This window comes from Mauremys reevesii, linkage group 5 (genome assembly GCF_016161935.1).
Source record: "Mauremys reevesii isolate NIE-2019 linkage group 5, ASM1616193v1, whole genome shotgun sequence".
NCBI classification, from domain to species: Eukaryota; Metazoa; Chordata; order Testudines; family Geoemydidae; genus Mauremys; species Mauremys reevesii.
In genome coordinates this window covers 108,410,757-108,433,375 of record NC_052627.1, presented here as the reverse complement: position 1 = coordinate 108,433,375, position 22,619 = coordinate 108,410,757, and the positions used below count along the sequence as shown (strand labels likewise).

Below are 22,619 nucleotides of genomic sequence, written 5' to 3'. Positions count from 1 at the left end.
TTTTGAAAATACCACTAAATTTAAAAAGTGGTGCCCTTTCACAAACTGCATTATTTAATGTCTCATAACTTGGCAGATCTCAACCAATTTTGACCAGAACATTCATAGGCCCTTACTCCTCTTTATGAAGGCATCAGTCCTTTCTATCACATTTCCAGACTCAGCTAGCTATCAGGAAATTCTAGACCTCTTGCATGGTAGGGCAGTATATTGGCAAAAAGTGTCACTAATCTTTTGGGGATTTATTGTAGTAGTTTTATCTACTAAAGAAATCTGAATGAAAGCTCAGGATTTATGCAGAGGGATGGTACTTTTTTAATGTTGAAAGTCCAGGTATATATGTCCATAGGATCTGAGTCAGACCAATGACAACAAGCGGTGTTAATAGCAATAACTTTTGCCTCCAATATTAGGTTGCAGAAATTATCTCAGAGGTTCGTGAGCCCATTGTAACAGTTGACACTCCTATAGATGCAGCTGAAATAAGAAAGCAACAACTTAAGGTAAATGAATTTTAGGTAACTTACAGGAAATGGATACAGTGGCTATTTAATTTTATGTACTTTTACAGACAGCACACTTTGTATATATGTGCTACTGACTAACTGATTTAGATAGTCTATCATTTATTTTACAGCTAATAAAAATTAGTTACAATGTTGTGACTTTCATTTTCTGTGTATTTAGCTGGCTGAAATAAAAGTGAAACATTTGGAAACAAAAGAAGCTTTGGAGGAATGTATTACTCTGCAGGATTTTAATCGTGCATTGGTGTTAAAAGAGAAAATAAGAGAGCTGGAATGCATCAAGAGTGATCTGATAAAAGAAGCAGAACAGCCTGAAATTAAAGAAATGCGCGTGGAGAAGGTTCGACTTCCTTTTTTTCCTCTCTTCTCTTCTCCCCCCCCCCCCCCCCCCAAAAAAAAGTGCTGGTTATGTTTTTATATCAGTGTTATTTTAGTTCACTTTGGTTTTCAACCAACTGGTGAACAGGCCTGTGTCTTATATAATTTTCTTTTGAAGCTGTTAATAGGCATTTCATTGTTTTTCATCCAGTTGTCAGTGTTTTGCATTTGAACTTCAAATGTAAATAATAATGTACTCTATCAAAAATGCTCTACAATATAACTGCTGTTTTGTGCAGTTTATGTACTTTGAGGATATAATTAAAACTCTGTTTTAAAAAAGGGGTTTTATCCTACCTAAGTGCTCCTAGCTTTAAGTGAAAATTAATGACAAATGAACCACAAATTCAACTAACTGTAGTTCTATTTCATTTTCAGTCCAGTAGGTGGATATAGCATTCTTTTGATAATGAGAATGTAGTGTAAAGAGAACATTTTGCTTGCATAGAAAGACATGATTATCTGTTTGTTTTTCTGTCTCCCATTCCTGATAAAGAAAATCTTTTTCTCTTCTTAAAGAATGATCCTGAAACACTCCTGAAGTGTTTACTGATGTGTTATGAACTCCTCAAGCAGATGGCCCTTTCTAAAGAAATAGGCCCAACAATGAATGGGATCATTGAATCCTTGGTATGTGGCAATAAGTAGTACAACTTTACAAGTATAAAAGATAGAAAATAGAAAAAATAAAATGAAAATAGAAACATTTTTAAGTATCATGGAAAATGGTGTAGTTCTTGTAATGCATCTTCACAGTACATTTCGTGTAGTTGTCAATTTCTTTGTGTATATATGGGTGTCTCATCTTCTCTGTTAACATCTCAATCTCTGCTTTTTGTGATTTGCGTGTGATGTATTTTTGTATTTTTTTTATGAGCTACCGTATATACTTGTTCATTAACCCGTTCGTTTATAAGCCACCCTCCAAAATGGGTAGGTAAAAATAGCAAAAACTGTATGACCCTTTCATAAGCCGATCCTACATTTCAGGGTTTCGAAAACTTTGGCTCCCGGCCATCAGGGTAAACCACAGGCGGGTCGGGAGTTGGCTCACTCACTAGGTACAAAAGCACACGTGAATATGTTGCACTCTAGGTCTCTCAACATTTTACTTTCTAATAACTTCTTTTCAAACATGTCATAGCAATTATTTTGTTGTTCCAATATTTACATTTTAATCACAAAGAATCAAATTATTATTTTTAGATACTTCCTGGAATAACTAATGTCCATCCAGCTGTAAGAAACATGGCAGTTTTATGTTTGGGTTGCTGTGCCCTGCAGAACAAAGACTTTGCTAGTCAACACCTTGCATTGCTGCTACAGGTAAAAATGTTCTTAGTGATAAGAATTGGGTTGTTTGGCTGTGACTGTGAATAAAATTGGCCTTGTAGTTGTGGCACGTAATTCTAAATAAAATAGTACCTACTGTATATAGGACTTCAGCTGTGTTGGTTGAAGATTTAAAAAATAGTGAAATATATATGTGGCTTACATCCCAGCTCTGCCACATACACTTGACTTATGCTGATTGATCTAACTTCTCTCTGCCTCAGTTTTCCTCACCTGTAAAATGGGGTACTTCAGTACAAGATGCTGAGAAGCTTAATTCATAATATTTGTGACTTTCTTCTTTTTGTCCTATCTTGGGCATTATGTGAAAAAGAAAGGAGTCCTGGCAGCTCTAGGTGGTCTTCTCGGCACTTTTTTTCCCAAACGCAAGTTGCATATGTCCATGGCATGGAAAATGCTTCATGGTTGGGGCTCTCCTTTTTTTTCCCCCTGAGTTCAGGGCAAAACGAAGGGAGCTTAAATCAAACCTAAGGCCTCTAGAGTCACATGGACAATAGCAGATGGGTTTCTTGAACCGTTATTTATTTATTTATAACATTCTTATATATTTATTTGTACTGTAGTAGCATCTAAAGGCCCATATCAAAATAAGTGACCCATTGTATTAGGTGTTGACAAACACACAGGACAATATAGTCACTGACCAGGGGAATTTAGGGTAAAATTGTCAAAAGTGACATAGGTACTTCGGAGCCTAAATCCCATTGACTTTTAGTGAGACTTAGACTCCTAAATCACTATAGAAAATGGAGCTTAAGGTGAAGTCACTCTGGAAAATGTTACTCTTAGGTATGTGTGTCTTCTTTCAGATTAGACTAATTTATGCAACTATTTGAATTTATTACCATTTCATTACCTGTTGCATCTGCTTTCAAATTAGACTGTAAACTGTTTGGGACAGGGATTATTGTTTTACATGAATAGTACTCAGCAGAGTGGGGTCCAGATTATGATTTGGGCATTTGGGAGTTAGCAGAGTCCAAATAAGTTTGATTTTATTATTATTGCTTCCAAAATAGACACAATAGGACAGTAAGAATACATGGGATAAGGCCTCCCATTTGGATCAGGATGACATCCCCAATTGAAACAACTATAAATAGTGCTGCACAGTTTTGAACTGAACGAAGTAGGCTGATTGCATAGCTGGAGCTGAATGAATAATCTTATATAGTTCAACCTCAGATTTTATTCCATACTTGGGTTCATATTTGAGCGCTCAGGTTTCTTTTTCATACTGTTCTAAAGTTTGGGGGGATTCCACTTAGTTTAGGTGAATTGTTGTGTGATCTTTGGGTAATCTCAGTCACTGATTTAGGAGTTAAATATTATCAGCTCTTTGTTTTTAACAAAACTTTTGAGTGATGTACCATAGTACTATACATCTTTTCCCCCCCTCTACAAAACCTAGGTTTTACAAATTGATGATATTAAGGTAAAGCGAAGTGCTTTAAAGGCAGTCTTTGACCAGCTGATGTTATTTGGGATAGAAACATTCAAAGCAAAAAAAGACAATGATTCTCACAGTGAAGAAACAGAGATTAGAAATAGAGATTGTGAAGAGGAGGAGACTAAAATAAAAGAATTGGAAGAAGAGACTACCACTGTTCACAACCTCCTACAACTTCTTTCCAGTTTCTTAGACAGCGAGGTAAGTTATCTATGAAATGCCATCAGTCCGCTCTTCTATATCTTTTTTGTTACAAAAGTAAAAATTTGTATATAATTGTACATAAGTAATCTTACTTTCTTCCCAAACACTTCTGTATGTTTATATTCTTGGATCAGATGCCCAGTGTATTGAGATATTTCAGGAACTGCTTATAGATTTAAATATGAATGAAAATTGCATGTGCACTGTTGAGTACTGCATAGAAGTCTATAAATAGAGCTGCTGTTCTTCCACGGTTTCTTTAGAAAACTTCATATTACTCCTGGTGAAAATATGAGCGACATTCTTTTATGACCCAGATAACTTTATTTTCCCATGAAAGGTCATTAGGCTAGATTCTAGGGTGGTGTAAATTGGCATAGCTCCATTTAAATTAATAATAACTAGAACAGCTTGTAATAACAAGGATATCCATGTGAATACAGTAGTATCTATACCGGAACAGACTATTTTAAACACTACTCCAATCCATTTTTATAAACTGTTTTCTGTACTTTGCAAGAGGGGGAAATTACTTCATCACTCTTGGAGGAGTTAAAGCTGCCATTGTGAGTTCACTGGGTCTGGTTTTGGAGTTGTAGTATTCTGTTCCTGGTCTCTGCTACCCTCCCACGTAACTCATGGCACTAACTAGACATCTCCCGCAGGTTTTCAGTGGTTTTGTTTCAGTTACAATTCTATACCCAGTGCTTTCTGAAAACATCAAATTGTGACCTTTGTAAGGAAAAAAAAAAAGGTGTACGAGCCTTTTGATGGATTGTATCCCTCATTATTATTTTCTGTTTTATATTAAATTTTCATTAAGCTACTTTTGGATCTTGGTCACCTTGTGTGATTGGCTTTTTCACCATGGCAGCCTTCTTGTAAGTAGTCTTAGGATAAATATATTGGGACTTGTCTTGAAAACTGGCTCCTACTTTGGACCTACTGGTCTCCTTCCTTCCTTTTGGGAAACCGCTCACAAACTTTTTGAAATACCCTAAGTAGATGGATAAGGGCAAATCTGAAGCCTCATCAGTGAGAGTTTGAACTAAATAAGGAGAAATGGATGCAAACTACTAGTGTTTGAGTATTTGGCAACTTACAAAGAAGTATGATTAACTACATCCCCGGCATTACTGAAACTGTCAATCCTCCATGCCTTTCGTAGCTGTGCAAGAGCAATGAAATGGCAGGATTGTTGTAACAAAGTTGTGTGTTCTGAAATCCATTTTTTTCACTAGTGAGTGAAAAGCCTTTTTCATTTTTAACTGGGTTGGAAATGGATTGGAAGCTAAGAACATAATGGAAAAATAAAAACTTATCTGTAGGTTTCATGATAGAGATTTGAGGCTCCTGAATTCTATTAGTGTGGATTTGGATATCATTCATTTTACATTTACAGTAACTTACAAGTGTCTGGGGGATGCTATTTTAAGAGTTTCACTGACACTAAGGATGCAACTCTGAGCCTGCATGGAGGTTGTCAGCGGTGTAGGCATGTATCCACATGAATCTCAGTGTAAGATTGGGGCTTTACTTTTCAATTAACTAATGTGTATCAGTCAAAGGACTGTACTTCTGTCTCTGATCCAGTCTTTCTTTACTTAAGTTTTCAGAACTCAGGACAGAAGCTGCAGAAGGCCTGGCCAAGTTGATGTTCTCTGGGAGGTTAATTAGTGCCAAACTTCTTTCTCGTCTCATTTTGTTGTGGTATAATCCAGTGACAGAAGAGGATACTCAACTTAGACACTGTCTGGGAGTTTTCTTCCCTTTATTTGCTTATGCAAATAGGTATGAGCTTTTTAAAATCTGATGTTGAAATCATATATTGTTTTTTCTTTCTTTTCTAGGTTGTAGTTTTAACTGATTTTGTTCTTGTGATTCCCATAAGTTTTGTATGTGGGATGTATTACGTAACTATGATACAGTAGCCTAAGAAAGTAAGGACAGCATTGTCGAACCTGAGTACTTAAAATCAGACACCTAAATAAATGGCCTAATTTTTCAGTAGGTCTGAGCACCTGCAGTTCTCATTTACTTCATTGGGAGTTTTGCATCTCAACGACTCTGAAATCGGGGCACGTTTAAGTGCCTAACTATGTGTTTAAAGGCTTAATTTACAGCCTCCTAAGAAGGTACGGTGATCATTTTCATGCTCCCTCTTGAGAGAGTTAAAATAGTAATAGTGTGTGTCTGTTTGCACAAGAAGATTCATTTATTCCTTTGCGCTGCACTAGTATGTGGCTATTAACACTGATCACTCCACTGTTTTGGTTACATCTGGGACATACCTAGAAATAAAATCCACACCTCCATTTTTTTTTAATGGACGGTTCTTCAACGCTTAGCCAGACAGTCGGCCGTAATGACCATTCGCCATTTGGCCCATTCCTGCACAACCGCAAAGGCTTGACGGCCAGAGTGTGCAGCATCAGAACAGACTTAATGAAGCCATGTAATAGGGGGTCTGCCTCTGGGCTGCATCCACCCCTCAGTTGGTGGAATTTTATCCCGGATTTTACAAGCTACCCAGAGAACGGTGTTCGCCGGAACGCCTTGTGGCACACTTGCGACGTGTCCGAAAAGCATGAGGTGCCGCCTGCGAACAATGGCCCTAGTAGTCTGTAGACCTGAACAACCATAAACATCTGCATTACAAATGAAGTCATTCCACTGTATGCCCAGTATACAACATTGACATTCTGTGTGGAAAGTCTCCAGCTTTGTCCAGTCTGCGCGGTGTAGTGTCCATGTTTCGCAGCCCTACAACAGTATGGGAAAGATACAGCTCGAATAAATCCTGAACTTGGTTGTCATACTAAGATGATGTTGATTCCATATCCATTGTAAACGGCCCATGGCAGATGCTGTGATGCCAATCCAATGGAGAACCTCTGTGTGAGAATTGGAGGAGCTGGTAAGTATAGAACCCAGATAGAAAAAGATGGAAACTGTGTTTTGTTGTTCAAAGAGATTAGGGTCGCTGGTGGACCTGGTCCTAAATTTTGCAGTTTTGTCTTTGACCATGAAACATGGAGATCAATCTTATCTGACTCCTTCTCCATATGCTGGAGTGCCTCACGAAACCTGTTGGGGCTCTGTACTAAATGAACATCAGCAGCATAGTCAAGGTCTGTGAGTGAGAAATCACCGATTTCAATGCCTATGGACCTGATGGAATGCTGCATTATGGAATCCATTGCCTGACAAAGGGGTGCAGGAGCCAGAATGCAACTCTGCCTAATACCAGATACTGATTTAAAAGGTGCTGACATCCGGTTCCCCAGACTAACATGGGTAGTGGTTCCATTTATGCACCTCTCTAATAAAGTCCAGCAGAGTGGTAAGGACACCTACGCCCTTTAAGGCCTTCCATAAGGTGACAGGTCTACTGAATCAAATGCAGCCTTAAGATCAATGTACGCTACATGCAGGGGCTTCCTGAACTCGCGATGTATCACCGACAACAAGCGAAGGGCCAAAATGTCATCTAACGTGAACCTGTTCCTCGTAAAACCTGACTGTTGAGGATGATGCTTCCAATGTAGCAAAGACTCCAGGCGTGCCAGCAAAACATGCAAAAACACCTTCCCTGGAACTGAGAGCATGGTGATCGGCCTGTAGCTCTTGCATTCACTGCGCGGTCCCTTGCCCTTAGAGTGAGATCACAATACTGTCCTTCCAGGCAGTTGGCAGGGTTCCAGTTCTCCACACCAGATGAAAGATGGCCAGAAGTGATTCTGCTCCAGGATTAATAGCACAGTGTAGCTGCTCTGAGGGGATGCCATCAGCACTGCCTGCGGGTCTGTTTTTCAGTTTAGAGATGGCACACTTCACTTCATCCAATGTCGGTGCATCAGTACAAATGTCTGGATCCGGAACCACAGTGACTGCCAGATCATCCAGCACTGAACAAGCGGCAGCTGGAGGATGGTTCAGGACACTGTGATAATGTTCCACCCAGTGTGAGAGAATGTCATCATGCGATGACATGTTGTTCAGGATGCCATTTTTGTAATGACTACCTCTTGACTGCTGAGGTTGCGAATGGCGCAAAATGCTGGCTTCAAGTCGCCCCTGGCTAAGCCAAATTTGACATCATCCACCACTTGGTTATAATATGCCTTGCGAGGGCGGAGTTCTAGGGTGTTAAATTTTCACTTCAGCTGATTACAAGTGTGCTTATCACACTGGTGGGCTGCAGCCTTCAATTTCATTATCTGGAAGGCCTTCTCTGATAGCCATGGTCGGTGTGCTGGATGCCTATAGCCAATCGTCTACTCAGCAGATTGGTTGAGGGTAGAAGTGAACAGGGACCAGGGAACCTCCACGTCATCTGGCAGATTAGCTAGAGCTGAGAATCTGTTGCTGATGTCAAGACAAAACCTGTTGGCTAAACTTGGCACATGGAGTGCGTCAATATTAAATTTCATCATCATCGCAGAGGATTTACCTGTTCATTGGAGCATCTACACCATATGGGCGACCACTAGAAGGTGATTTGTTTTTGCTATGCATTCCGCACCACGATATACTCTACAGGAGGCGAAGAGACGTCTATCGTGTGTAATGATGTGGTCCAACTCCGTCTGATTGGCGCCATCGTGAGAGATTCATGACATCTGATGTATGCGTCGCCACTTGAACCATAACCCAAGAATGGAAAGATTCTGGGAGGCACAGAATATAAGCAAGTGGTGAGAGTTATCATTGGGTGTGCCTGAACCATAATGACCAATGACCTGTTCAAATCCAGTTCGCAGGGAGCCAGTAACTGCATTTAGGTCACCCAGGATCATGAGATTATCATGTGACGGGACTGTGTATACTAGATGTTCCAATGGATCATAGAAATGATCTTTAACTGAGTCAACAGATTCCTCTGTCTGTGCATAGATTACTATGACAGTGAGATAACTGTGCCGATGTTTAAGAGGTGCAGTTAGGGTTGGAGGGTTGCAGTGAAATAAATCTCTTCTAGTCTTTTGAAATTCCCTTTTTATCTCCTTTTGTCCTTTTCTTTCCCCTCTCCTAAATCTGTTTTTACTGCTGCCTGTGAAACTGCTTTGGGAGCTCTGATCCGACTCTTTATTGAATTTCTTAAGGAAGAGATAATATAAACAGAATTATTTTTACTTGTTTATGCTGCTGAGCAGTGCAGCCAGGCATTGAAGTGTCACTGAAGGAACACTAGCAGTGGAACTTCAAAAGGAAACTGACACTGACCTTAGTGCTCAGCAGCTGTGTAGAGGAAACAGTTGGGCTCCTGTTTTAAATAATTAAATTAGCAGATTCAGGATTTTCAATGCAGGGTATTTGTTTTTGTGGGGCAGAGGGAGGTTGATGGGGGAGAGGGAAAAGTGAGGTTTAAATAAACACAACAAAAATGTGGAAGACTTAAATTCTCCTCCTTCCCTTCTCTGCCACTGAAAAAATATGACTGGCTACTCTTTGAGTGGCAGTTTGTGGCTAGCTAGTGTAAAAGCTAAATTGGGAATATTAAATAGTTACTAATCACTTTTTATTGTAAAAAATAGAATTTAAAGTTTCTGTTGGACTACAGATTGCTACTAAAAGGACAGTTGAATGAATTGGGGATGGGGAGAGGGAAATTGTGGTGGGGGAAAAACCCTTAATTTGCTATCACTACTCTGTCAAGAGCAGGAATAAGTCACTTTATTGAGAGGATAATTTTTCACTTCTGTTGAGTCCAGTATCAAAGTGAAACTAGGATATATGTCTTCAGTGTCCCCCAATCTGGAATAATGGGCTCTGACCTCTGTGATTAGTTCTTCTACACGTGAGCAGGTTATCTGGTTTTATTGAGACACATTCTCTGGTTGCAGTTATATTGGCAAGAGGAGTCTGAAATCTTTATCTTTGAACATTAGTCTTACGGTATATCCCACCAAGTCATGGTCATTCTTTGTTCCAGAGTCACCACTATTAAAAATGCAATTGTGTATGTGCTATTGTGGCATTGAATGTACCTTCTCTAATAGGAGGGGGATGCTAATGTACTTCCTTGGTTATCATCCCTTTGAAGCCACCCTCCTCTGCCCCCGCACTCTGGAGAGTTGCAAACTGGATTCTTCAGAGACCAACAGATAGAGAAAGGATTGTTGGATAAATAACCTGGTTTTAAACTGGCTCAGGGCCTTCTTCCTGATCCAGCAAACAGACAGGACCCCTGGTCCATGGTGGGCCTCAATCCTTAGGATGGGATTGGAAGGTTTGGGTCTACTGAGGCCCCACAAAACTGTGCTAGTTCTGACCTGCAGCTGTGATGAACTTCTGATCACATTTTCATATTGTGTTACTAGCATTTGCCTCTTTTAAAACAGGACTAATCAAGAATGTTTTGAGGAAGCCTTTCTTCCAACTCTGCGAACACTGTTTAATGCTCCTGCATCTTCACCTTTGGCTGAAGTAGATATTGCTAATGTTTCTGAACTGTTACTGGACCTGACAAGACCAAGTGGATTGAATCCTCAGGCCAAAAAGTCCCAGGATTACCAAGTATGTAGATTGTGGTTGATGGGGTGCTACTTTGATGTTTGTGGCTAGAGATTGCATCCCAACAACCCAGCCACTGCTATCACTCTGTGAAGATTTCTCCCTTTGAGGCTTCTGCATAAGAGGGAAGGAGAGAGATCATCCCAAGTGACCTGTCTCTAGCTTGCTGTTTTCTCATGTGGTTAAAGCAACACCACCTAACTTAATTTGCCATCACTTATTGTTTGCTCCCTCCTCTGTGTGTGTGTGTGTGCACGTGCATACATAAATTGGCACACATGCTTAAAATGCTGCTTTTTGAGAAACTTAACTTTTTGCCATTTAACATAGCTGATTGGATACTTACATTAGGCACATTACATGGTCTTCTCATGTAAATAACTTTCAACCAACTTTCAGAATATTCTTACAATTTTTCCAGGATTTAACAGTGCATGATAGCTTAGCCGTGAAAATCTGCAATGAGATCTTGATAGACCCAACTGCACCAGATGTTCGTATTTATGCGAAAGCCTTGAGTTCATTAGAACTTAGCAAATATTTCACAAAAGATCTTCTGGTTCTACTTGACGAGATCCTTGAGGTAGGTAGTATACAAATAAATTGTGTTACATTGCTCTTGGTACCTTTTTAATAGCTAAAAATTTAGTATCCCAGTAGTATTCCATGGTTTATTTTTTAGTTATTTAACAAAGAATCTGTGTAAACTTAATACTAATCAGGATGGAATTTTTGTTTTAATCAGGATATTTATATTTTAAACAAATCTAATAAAAAATGAGTTAATTTGTGGGCTGAGATCACTATGAACTATGTTGTTAAAATACAATGAACCATTTCAACCAGTGCAATAAGTTGAAGCAACATGCCATGTTTTTCATGTCTTCACAGTAAGGTCCATGATAGATGTGCTGCAGCTTGTTTTATCACATGTAAATAAAATTGAAGATAGTCCTTTACAACTTGGACTATAGAATAGAATCATAGAAGATTAGGGTTGGAAGAGATCTCAGGAAGTCATCTAGTCCAACCCTGCTCAAAACTGGGCCAACCCCAAATAAATCATCCCAGCCAGGGCTTTGTCAGGCCAGGCCTTAAAAACTTCTAAAGACGGAGATTTCACCACCTCCCTAGTAACCCATTCCAGTGCTTCACCACCCTCCGAGTGAAATAGGTTTTCCTAATGTCCAACCTAGACCTCCCGCACTGCAGCTTGAGACCATTGCTCCTTGTTCTGTCATCTGCCACCACTGAGAACAGCCTAGCTCCATCCTCTCTGGAACCATCCCTTCAGGTGGTTGAAGGCTGCTATCAAATCCCCCCTCACTCTTCTCTTCTGCAGAGTAAATAAGCCCAGTTCCCTCAGCCTCTCTTCATAAATCATGTGCCACAGCCCCCTAATCATTTTTGTTGCCCTCCGCTAGGCTCTCTCCAATTTGTCCACATCCTTTCTATTGTGGGGGGGAGGGGCAAAACTGGACGCAATACTCCAAATGTGGCCTCACCAGTGCTCACTAGAGAGCAATAATCACGTCCCTCGATCTGCTGGCAGTGCTCCTACTAATGCAGCCCAATATGCCGTTAGCCTTCTTGGCAACAAGGGCACATTGTTGACTCATATCCAGCTGTTCGTCCACTGTAATCCCCAGGTCCTTTTCTGCAGAACTGCCGCTTAGCCAGTCAGTCTCCAGCCTGTAGCAGAGCATAGGATTCTTCCATCCTAAGTGCAGGACTCTGCACTTGTCCTTGTTGAACCTCATCAGATTTCTTTTAGTCCAATCATCCAGTTTGTCTAGCTCACTCTGGCCCTTATCCCTATGCTCCAGTGTATCTGCCTCTCCCCCCAGCTTAGTGTTATCTGCGAACTTGCTGAGGGTGCAATCCATTCCATCATCCAGATCATTAATGAAGATGTTGAACAAAACCGGCCCCAGGACAGACCCCTGGGGAACTCCGCTTGATACCGGCTGCCATCTAGACATCGAGACATTGATCACTACCTGTTGAGCCTGACGATCTAGTCAACTTTCTATCCACCTTATAGTCCATTCGTCCAATCCATACTTTTTTTACTTGCTGGCAAGAATACTGTGGGAAACCGTATCAAAAGCTTTGCTAAAGTCAAGATATATCACCTCCACCGCTTTCCCCATATCCACAGAGCCTGTTATCTCATCATAGAAGGCAATCAGGTTGGTCAGGCGTGACTTGCCCTTGGTGACTCCATGTTGACTGTTCCTGATCACCACCTTCTCCTCCAAGTGCTGCAAAATGGATTCCTTGAGGACCTGCTCCATGTTTTTTCCAGGGGCTGAGGTGAGGCTGAGAGGTCTGTAGTTCCCCAGATTATCCTTCCCTTTTTTAAAGATGAGCACTGTATCTGCCTTTTTCCAATCGTCCAGGACCTCCCCCTGATCGCCACGAGTTTTCAAAGATGGCTCTGTAATCACATCAGCCAACTCCCTCAGCATCCTTGGATGCATTAGATCTGGCCCCATGGACTTGTGCATGTCCATCTTTTCAAAATAGTCCTTAACCTGTTGTTTCACCACTGAGGGCTGCTAATCTCCTCCTTATACTGTACTGCCCAGTGCAGCAGTCTGGCAGCTAATCTTGTCTGTGAAGACCAAGGCAGAAAAAGCATTGAGTATTTCAGCTTTTTCCAGATCTGCACTAGGTTGCCTCCCCCATTCAGTAAGGGTCCCACACTTTCCCTGACCTTCTTGTTGCTAACATACCTGTAGAAAGCCTTCTTGTTACTCTTCACATCCCTTGCTAGCTGCAACTCCAATTGTGCATTGGCCTTCCTGATTACACCCTTGCATGCACGAACAGTATTTTTATACTCCTCCCTAGTCATCTGTCCAAGTTTCCGCTTCTTATAAGCTTCCTTTTTGTGTTTAAGCTCACTGAAGGTTTCTCTGTGAAGCCAAGCTGGTCGTCTGCCACATTTGCTATTCTTTCCGCACATCGGGATGGCTTCTTCCTGTGCCCTCAATAAGGCTTCTTTAAAATACAGCCAGCTCTCCTGGACTCCTTTCCCCCTCAGATTAACCTCCCAGTAATGAGAACTAATTTGCCTTCTTTGAGTGGCTTTAGGACTATTGTGGTATTACACTATTACCTGTGTGTCATGGGGTGGGATGGCCCTTTTAAGGGATGTGGGCTTAGTCCCACCTGTTGCTAACTAGCTGCCTTCCAGGTAGGGGGTTTGAGACTAGGGCTTAGGTGATAGTAGGTCACCTTGTCCTCAGATAAAAGGCGAGCAAGCAGGAAGTCTTTTCCAGAAGTCCATGATCAGGGAATGGTGGGAAGGGCTCTCTGCACCAACTAGGTGGAAGATCTGGCTGGAGATATCTACTGTGGGCTGTGGCAGAAGCCTTTTGAGGAAGAGGCTTTAGGAAGGGCCAGGCATCAGAACCTGGTTTATCTGTTTTGCTTTGAGTTGGACTGTTTGAATTTTGAAAAATAAACCCATCGTGGAAGAAAGGGACAGCCATTCTATTGCTATTGGCAGCTTTATTTGACACACTGGTTGGTGAGTTGGCCCCCGGCTTACACCACAGTACAGCAAATTGATGGAACCTTCTGGAAGCCCTGCCCATTGTGATGCTTGCACTTCTTCCTATCCCTACTGCTCTTAATGTTCCAAAGGTGAGGGTATAAAAGGGGCTAGGATGCCCAACTGCCTCATTTCCTTCCAACAGAGATTATATGTAGACCTGAAACCTTTACTAGGTCTTAACAGCAGTAAACATTTATGCATCCGATGAAGTGGGTACTCACCCCCGAAAGCTCATGCTCCAAAACGTCTGTTAGTCTATAAGGTGCCACAGGACTATTTGTTGCTTTTACAGATCCAGACTAACACGGCTACCCCTCTGATACTTGATTTATACTCTTAGTGCCTTGTACATTGTAGTTTTTACCAAATAAATTGGGGATTTTAGGTTGGAGCTCTCGTATGATCACAGAGCTATGATGGGATTCAAGAAGGTCCAGGCCCTTACATGGCCTCCTCTGAAATGTTCAGAGCCACCCAGGTGCCCCAACAGGCATTGCTTTCAAAGGTTGCAATAGCTTGCTGCACTGCTGATACACCTCCCATTAGTATGAATGTGCAGGGACTCATCTTGAAGAATTCAGATTATTGATCAATAGCCTTCCTTTTATTTTGGCCACTAATTCTAAAATGAACAAAGGATTAATGCTGGTGACCTAATATAGTCTTTTTATTCTTGATCTAAATTGCTATGTAACCACTGTGGTTTTTAAACTGATCCACCCTGTTGTTTCCTAAATAATTGACCTTGTGTGTTAGTATCCATAACTTAGAGAGCGTTATATCTCCATACAAAATATGGTGCTAGTTGAATTTGCTATACTGAGGGGTGCATGATTCTCAGATACAGAAATGCCAGAATTTTGTGGATAATCCTGTATTAGAAGATATGTAGAAACTGAGCTGTTGCAGAATTAAGCAATATTAATATGAAACATTTCTACCCACAGAAGGTCAAAGATAAGTTGTGTCAAAGAGTGATTGAGAAATTCAAGATAAATTTAAGCAAAGGAAATGATATAGACAAAGACTGCTCTGAAGTAGAACAGGAAACTGGCACCACAATATCTGAGCATGTTAATCCAAATGAGGAAGGTAATGTAGTGAAAGTATGGCTAACAGGAGAATAAATGAGTCCTTGAATGCGGGCGGGGTGGGGTATATATATATTTTTTACATAGACGCATACAGGCTTTCTCTTCACAATGAAAAGTTTTAAAGTAACAAAAATATAAGTTGTAAATTGTACATTCTTACCCTTTTGAAAATGGACTATTTTACCTATTGATTTTTTTTCTAGCTTTTTTACCTGTTTCTCTGCTGTTTTCCCTTTCATTTTCCATATTCCTCTTGTGTGAGAATTGCCACACACTTCTCCATCAGCGATTCTCTTCACAGTCTGTTCCCAAATAAATGTTACTAACCAGGTGGGCTTTCTTCAGATTTGAATAGTCACTTACCTCTTGAATACTAGTGTCTATTAACTAGCCTGGAAACCTACTGAGTTTAAAAGTTTTCACTAGTTTTCAAGTTCTTCTTTCCTTTTCTTGCTTTGTTGGACTCAAGTTCTTTTCATATCTGCAGTTTTTCTCAAAAGAGATTTCTTATGTTTTTCAGACTAATTTTTATTGGAGTGATATGTTAGCAGTGATGTCTCTTCTCAGTGTTAGCTTATGCATCTGGAGCTAGACTTTGCACGAGTAGTTGTGCAGCAAGAAGCTCCCCACCCTCCGTACCGTTTAGGCAGCAGGTGGCCCACTTGCAATTCCTATACTATCAGTAACCCAGATCTGTTAGCACCCTTCAGACAAGGAGTCTAGAAATCCTTCCAGGAACTGGTCTTGAGCCGTTTCCTATCTAAATAGCTAAGCAACTGTCTTAAGTTGACTTGAAGACCACTCAGTTGGTTTTTCCTTTCTGCTGCTTTATTAGTGACTTACTTCAGGGCCTGAACGCCATCATTTCAGAGTACTAAGCTCTATCAGTGGGGCTGATAGACTAAAATAAATGTAATTCAGAGATGTCACAAAATATATATAACAATTTCAGCTGTTTTCATCTTTGCATATTCACTGTAGGGGGAGTTGGTAGGGACTCCTTTGTTTAGGTTGTGTACCCTCCCTTCCTCCCCCCTGCCTCCTTCCTCCAGCTGTGGGATAACAGCCTTTGCCTGCTGCTGGCTAATAGTTCGTTCTTTCCAGTGTGACGTTCTCACAAAGAGGAATGGAGATTCTGCATTTCAGTACATATTTTCTTGCAGAGAGTGCTCTTGCATCCTGTAAAGCAGTGGTTCTCAAATTGTGGGGTGTGCCCCCCTGGGGGGTGCAGAGGAATATTTAGGAGGGTGTGGGGCTGTGGCAAGCCCCCATGGGAGGGCAGGAAGGGAGTGCCATGCTCTGTCTCCATCCCCAACTCCGCCTTTAGCCCAAGATCTACTGCTAAGGAAGCCTTGGCTGTGCAGTAATTGGAGGGAGGAGAAGGGGCAGACACATTCCATTACTGGTAAGGAGGGGCGCAACTGGAAAAATTTGAGCACACTGCTGTAAAGAAAACCACACTTTAAAAATGACTGAAATGTTTAAAAATGACAGCAGAGGTTTGTTTAGTTTATTTTCAGCATTGGTATATAAAGATCACATCTGTTACGATTGGCCTGATACGCTGTTCTGTTACACAGAAAAGAATAAAGAAGTTGATCAAAGTCCTGTTAATGAACATAAAGATTATGCAGCTGCAAAGCAGAAATCTACAAGAAGCAAAACTACTAGAGGTATGAGATGACTTAAGTTTTGTAGCTTAACATTAACAGCTACAAATATTTTTTTTAATTTAAAGTAAGGCCTATAGGAATTGCAGCAAACATATCTTTGTTGTAGCATCATTTGCTTTAAAGCCTTTTAGATTTTTAAAAAATAAATAAAACATGATCTCTTGACAGAGTTTATGAAACAGTTTTTATCACTATAACAGCCTTGACTTAATAGTCATGTTCAGATAGTCTACTTTTGGACTACCACACAATAGTGCTGGTGTCATGAAAGAGGTAAGGTAGTCTGGAAAGGTTGAGAGTCACTGGTGTAAGGAACTACCCATGTATGGTGAGGGAAATTTGTTTAGGAAAATAGTATTGAAGAAGTGAAAAGTCTCTAGGAGTTCTAAGATTTGAAGGTTGTTTGAACAAAAGGCACATTGTCATTGTTCTGGTGATGGGTAACTTTCATTTGTGTTTTAGGGCAGAGAAAAGTAAACACAGGGGCTAGGTCTGTGAACACAAGAAGAAATCGTAAAACGGTAGCGTCTGACAGTGAAAGGTAAACCGTCTTGTGTAATGAATGCACAACGTCCCTCCTGCCACTCTAACTTCCTTCCTTCTTTCTCGCAAGCAAACTTAATTCAAATCCTTTCATCCATATGACCTTCCTTTTTAAAATTAGGTGTTCCAAGCACAGAAGATAAACTACATGTTGACTATATATATGCCTCTACCTCGATATAACACTGTCCTCGGGAGCCAAAAAATCTTACTGCATTATAGGTGAAACCGCGTTATAGCGAACTTGATTTGATCCACCGAAGCACGCAGCCCTGCCCCCCCGGTGCGCTGCTTTACCGTGTTATATCCGAATTCGTGTTATATCGGGTGATGTTATAACGGGGTAGAGGTGTAGAATTAATCCCAGACTTCTCAACAAGGGTAATAAAACATAAGTAATTAAAACCTGTCCATAAATGTTCAGTCTCCTTCAGAAGTACTAGTTAAGAAATAGTAAGGAAATAAAACAATTTCTTTAATAGCTAAGACTCAAAGCTAAGAAATCCAACCTGCATTAATTTTTTTCCAGTATATCTTCCAGTTTTGTTCGTGTGTAACAGCTATTTAGGGAAGGGTTTGTAATGTTACCTCTGCTACACTAATTGCTACTATCTTGTTACTATTGGTTTAGTTTTTTAATTTGTAAATTGATAAACTTTAGAAACATTTGGCAATAAATAATTGAACACCATTCACTTCACCCCATTACGCAATGCTGTTATCTGTGGTATCTTAACTCTAACTGTGGACCCACATCTGCTTATGGTCAAGCACATGACCCATTAACTTCAATATGATCAGGCCCTTTAATTTGTCTGAACAATTCGTTTTTTGTTGATAGCCCCTAAAAGCTAATCTTGCAGCTTTCCACACACTTTAACTTTTGCTTATCCCTTTGGGGTGGTCACATGTTCTAATTGATACATAGCTATTTAGAAATAAACTTACAACCTATATCCAGTGCAGTGTCTACAGTAAAGAATGTAGTTTATTATTCAGTGGTTTCAAGGCAGTGCATTTACATTTAAATTTGCTTACAACTTTTTTGTGGCCATTTTGAAACTTTTTATGTTTAGTGGTGATGAAGTTCCAGAACCAGTTATATTGCCAAGTTCAAGACCTTCAAGACGAGCAAAAACAGCAGCACTTGAGAAAACTCGAATGAATCTCTCAAAGCTTCTGAATGTAGAAGCAGATGATTGAAGGTGAGAGAGAGCGAGCGAGAGAAGTGTCCTTCATGAAAGCCAGCTCTTTGCAACAGACTTACAAAAATAAGTTTTGTTTTACTGCCAATCCAGTTTTTTAATCTTTCTATAGTTGTTGTAAAAACATGAAGTTCCCAGGAACTTTACAATATTTTAAATTAGAGTTAATTTTGACAATCACTCCTTAGTTTGATACATATTTTCTGTTTGTGTAATAAAAGTATAAAGTCTTACTAAAACTTGATTTGTGGTTTTTAATCTTCCTGATAAAGCACCTTAACACAACAGCACTTCCCAATTGAAGATTTAAGTCTTATTAGCAGCATTGAGAATTACCTTTTTGAATTTTTAAAGCTAGCTGTTGTTTTTGGTGTTAATTTACAATTACTAGTGTGTGGCATGGTGTGTGTGTTCTTATTCTCATTATTGGCTTGTCTGTATTGTAGTATGAGGTGGGGGACCGAGCTGACCGAGTTGTTTCACTTTAAAGTGTAGAAGGGATATTAGGCGTGGTCTATAATTGAGCAGCAACTTGTGTCTACAGGAGGGGGTGTACCCAATATTGAAAATGTAAATATGTAGTTTTAACTCTAGGAATGAAGGCAAAAATTTGACCATATTTTATATCCTTTTATATAAACCCACCATTGGTTTCATACAAGCATCAAAATGCTAAATAATACAAATAATAATGTATTACCTTGGAGCCTTAATTATGGATGAGGACACCATTGTGTTAGATGCTGCAAAACCACAGAAAGGTATGGTAGAAATAAGAACTAATAAGGAGTAAAAGGCTATCCAATTAATATACTTTGAAATCAGGTTAATGGCAGCCTTTTCAGCACTATATACAACCGCATTGCCATCTGATCAAAAGATCCCAGACCTTTCTCCAGCTACAGCTCTTCAGGTCATCTAACTGGAAATTTGTTACCTTTACTTTTTCTTTGAACTGAATTCTTGCTCCTTGTGCAAATTCACCTGGGGGCAACTTCAGCTTTTTGCCAGGAAATATTGTCCAGGAGGCCTTGCTTTTTCCTGTTGCTGCCCAAACAAGAGCTTCCAAAGCTGCATAGATAATTCATAGGTTAGTTACTAACTACTGTATGTTGTGTGTATGAACTTATGTCTATGTATTAGAGAAATGTTCTAACAACTTTTTGAGCAACTTCCCATTTTAATAGTTTTTTTTGAATGGGCTGGGCTAGTAGAGATGCCATTTGTTTTTTTTAAAAAAAACAAACAAACAGGTAAATTATCTATTCCAAATCACATTTCCCCTGCTTCTCAGAAAATGCATCGGGGAAGAAAAGAGGAAGCAACTTGTTATAGACCTTCCCTGCGTCTTCAGGCACTAAATATAGGATTTTGGGACTTGCTTACAGAACACGAAGAAAGTAGAATTGATGCCATTGCAGCTTTGCATGTCTTTCAGTTGTTGCCAGACATCTTTCTGCCTGTAAGTGGCTGTGGATCTTGGGGTTAGTTACCCTTGCTGGTACTGTCTGAAAGCTTGTAAACCTTTCTTTGATGCAATATTTTATCCATTTCCTTAGAATTTTGAAACCTGTGATTTGGATAGAAATTGATAAATGGGTGGATTTCCTCATAGATTCTGTGTGCTGAAGGTTCACTTTGTGAACATCTACTTTTGTGCCATAATTTTTTTGCAAGGACTTGTTTGTTCTTTCTGGAAGATGTTGGCAGGCTTCCCCATGCAGTATAGGACTTAACGTTGGTAAGGAAGTACATGGGTGATTTGTAAAACTTCGGTTTTAGCAAAGGACAAAATAGGGCTGTTAGGAGAGGGATGTGATTTGACACTTTCTCCCTTCCCACCACCCCCAGGTGATTACTGTTAAGAAACAAGCTTTGGCAGCCAGGTTAAAAATGTACACTGTTGAAGTTCTGAAAGTCCCATTTAGAAAAAAAAGGGCAGATGCTGGGTGTGGCTTTTTTATCTGCTTTGAAGTATCTTAATACCTGCTAGAGAGTGTTTTGACATAGTACACTGGTGATAACTGAAACAGCATTGCTAGTTTCAGGCTGAGTAGATATTTGTTTAAAGGAGAAAAATGCTGTATACCTGATTTCTTGCAACTTGTATCTAGGAATAAAATCACAACCCAATAAGCCGCAATTGGTACAAAAGGCCATGCAGGTTGCTAGCACATCACCCTGGGGTCTGCTCTCTGCCCTGGCAAAATCCATTTTTACGATCTATCTCCTTGTAGTCAGAGCCCTCCACTTTCAAAACTAAATGCTCAAATGTATTTCTTCTGCTTAGCTTTCCTCCAGTAATTTTCAAAGCTAATCAAGAAAAGAGACAAAAGCCTTGCAAACAAATCAAACTCTTTCTCCTACAGGCTGTAAAGTAAGATGTATTTCTGTTCTAAAATATTTGTCCTGCTGAGTCAAGCTGCTGCCTTGTTGTTCTTCTTCGAGTGATTGCTCATATCCATTCCATGTAGGTGTGTGCGCGCTGCGTGCACGTTCGTCGGAAGACTTTTACCCTAGCAACTCAGTGGGTCGGCTGGGCGCCCCCTCGAGTGGCGCCACCATGGCACCGGATATATACACCAGCCGACCCACCCACTCCTCAGTTCCTTCTTACCGCCCGTGTCGGTCGTTGGAACAGTGGAGCGCGGCTTAGCTGACCTCCACTTCCCTAGCTACTCGTAGTTTCTCTCGTTAAGTATCGTATATAGTTCAGATTTATATAGTTGTAGTTAACCTTATTCGTTTGTAGTATAGTTAGTGTATTTATTTCACAGGGGTTCGGGGTTTATCCCCTTCCCCGCACCCGGTGCCGGGTACGATGCCCGGTCCACAGGGTTTTATAATACTCGGCCGGCCACAAGCCAATGCCAACAAGAGATCCTCTCCTAAGTGCCTCGAGGAATCTCACCTCACAGATAAGTGCCGCATTTGTAAGGCCTTTAATCCGAGAACAAAAGGGGAGCGGGACTTTTGTCTCAAGCAGCTCCTGACGGAGGCAGCTCTTGCTCCTCCGCTCTCGGCACCGAGCGCTGGTTAGTCTTCAAGGAACGCTCCCTCGGCACTGGATCGCCGGTACCAAGGCCTCTCGGCACCGGCCGTCGCTAGCTCCGACGTCCACTCGGCATGGATCCCTCTCCTGAAGGCTGACAAGATTCTTGCTGCGTCCGAGCCGCCTGCTCCGCTGCCGAGCGCTATGGTAAGTCGGATCACCCGGCACCGATGTATGCTGTGGCACCAACAATATCCGCACCGTTAACTCCGGCCATGCAAGAGCCGTCGAGTCTGGTGCTGGAAAGCTCCCCGGTATGAACCGTGGTCGAGCCCGTTATTAAGCTGCGTCAGAGCCGCCTGCTCCGCAGCCCGAGTGCTCTACTAAGTCGCACTGCCCGGCACCTATACCCGCTGCGGCACCGACAGTATCTGCACCGTCCACTCTGGCCATGCAAGAGCCGTCGAGTCAGGAACCGACAAGCTCCCCGGTACGAGCCGCGGTTGAGCTCACTCTTCAGCTGCGTCAGAGCCGCCCACTCCGCAGCCGAGCGCTATAGTAAGTCGGTCTGCCCGGTTCTGATACCTGCTGCGGCACCGACAATATCGGCACCGTCGACTCCGGCCATGCAAGAGCCGTCGAGTCCAGCGCCTGACCGCTTCCCGGTGCGAGCCATGGTTGGGCTCACTATTCCCTCCACGCCGGAGACACTTCCACAGCGAGGGAGTTGATGACAATGACAGCCCCTGCGCGGCTTCAACCCCCGGCGCCACCGGTGCAGGTTATATTGTCTATTGGCAAGCCTGTCTTACTCAGACCACCCTGCGTCGGCACCGCAGAGCGGCAGCGTTCAGCACCGCGGTCCCGCAGATGTTCTCGGTCCCGTCGCCAAGCCAGGTGCCGGCACCGCTCATGGCCCTGGCACCATTCCCCATTTCGGTACCAGTCGTACTCGCGGCACCGATCAGCGTCCCGTTCGCCGACCTGGTACACCCGGTGCCGATCCAGCTCCCGGCACCACTCCAGGCACTGGATTCCCATAGCCTCTCCCGGCGTCGAGCCTCGAGATCTCGGTTGACCTCCCGGCACCGTCCGGTCGCAGGTCCCATTCTTGCTCCC

The 22,619-nt window shown here is 41.6% G+C and overlaps 1 protein-coding gene across 1 annotated transcript in view; it reads left to right on the top strand.

Annotated features, from left to right (window-relative positions):
* The window catches only part of NCAPG (non-SMC condensin I complex subunit G), a 38,353-nt gene extending 19,634 nt beyond the window's left edge, over window positions 1-18,719 (top strand). The window contains exons 11-22 of the mRNA XM_039540868.1: window positions 414-503; window positions 688-867; window positions 1,425-1,535; window positions 2,112-2,231; window positions 3,670-3,909; window positions 5,522-5,703; window positions 10,257-10,431; window positions 10,850-11,011; window positions 14,941-15,085; window positions 16,668-16,760; window positions 17,223-17,301; window positions 18,380-18,719. Coding sequence (XP_039396802.1) covers window positions 414-503; window positions 688-867; window positions 1,425-1,535; window positions 2,112-2,231; window positions 3,670-3,909; window positions 5,522-5,703; window positions 10,257-10,431; window positions 10,850-11,011; window positions 14,941-15,085; window positions 16,668-16,760; window positions 17,223-17,301; window positions 18,380-18,506 — 1,704 coding nt within the window. The 3' untranslated portion in view covers window positions 18,507-18,719. The remainder of the gene's footprint in view (window positions 1-413; window positions 504-687; window positions 868-1,424; window positions 1,536-2,111; window positions 2,232-3,669; window positions 3,910-5,521; window positions 5,704-10,256; window positions 10,432-10,849; window positions 11,012-14,940; window positions 15,086-16,667; window positions 16,761-17,222; window positions 17,302-18,379) is intronic.
* Window positions 18,720-22,619: the final 3,900 nt, after the last annotated feature.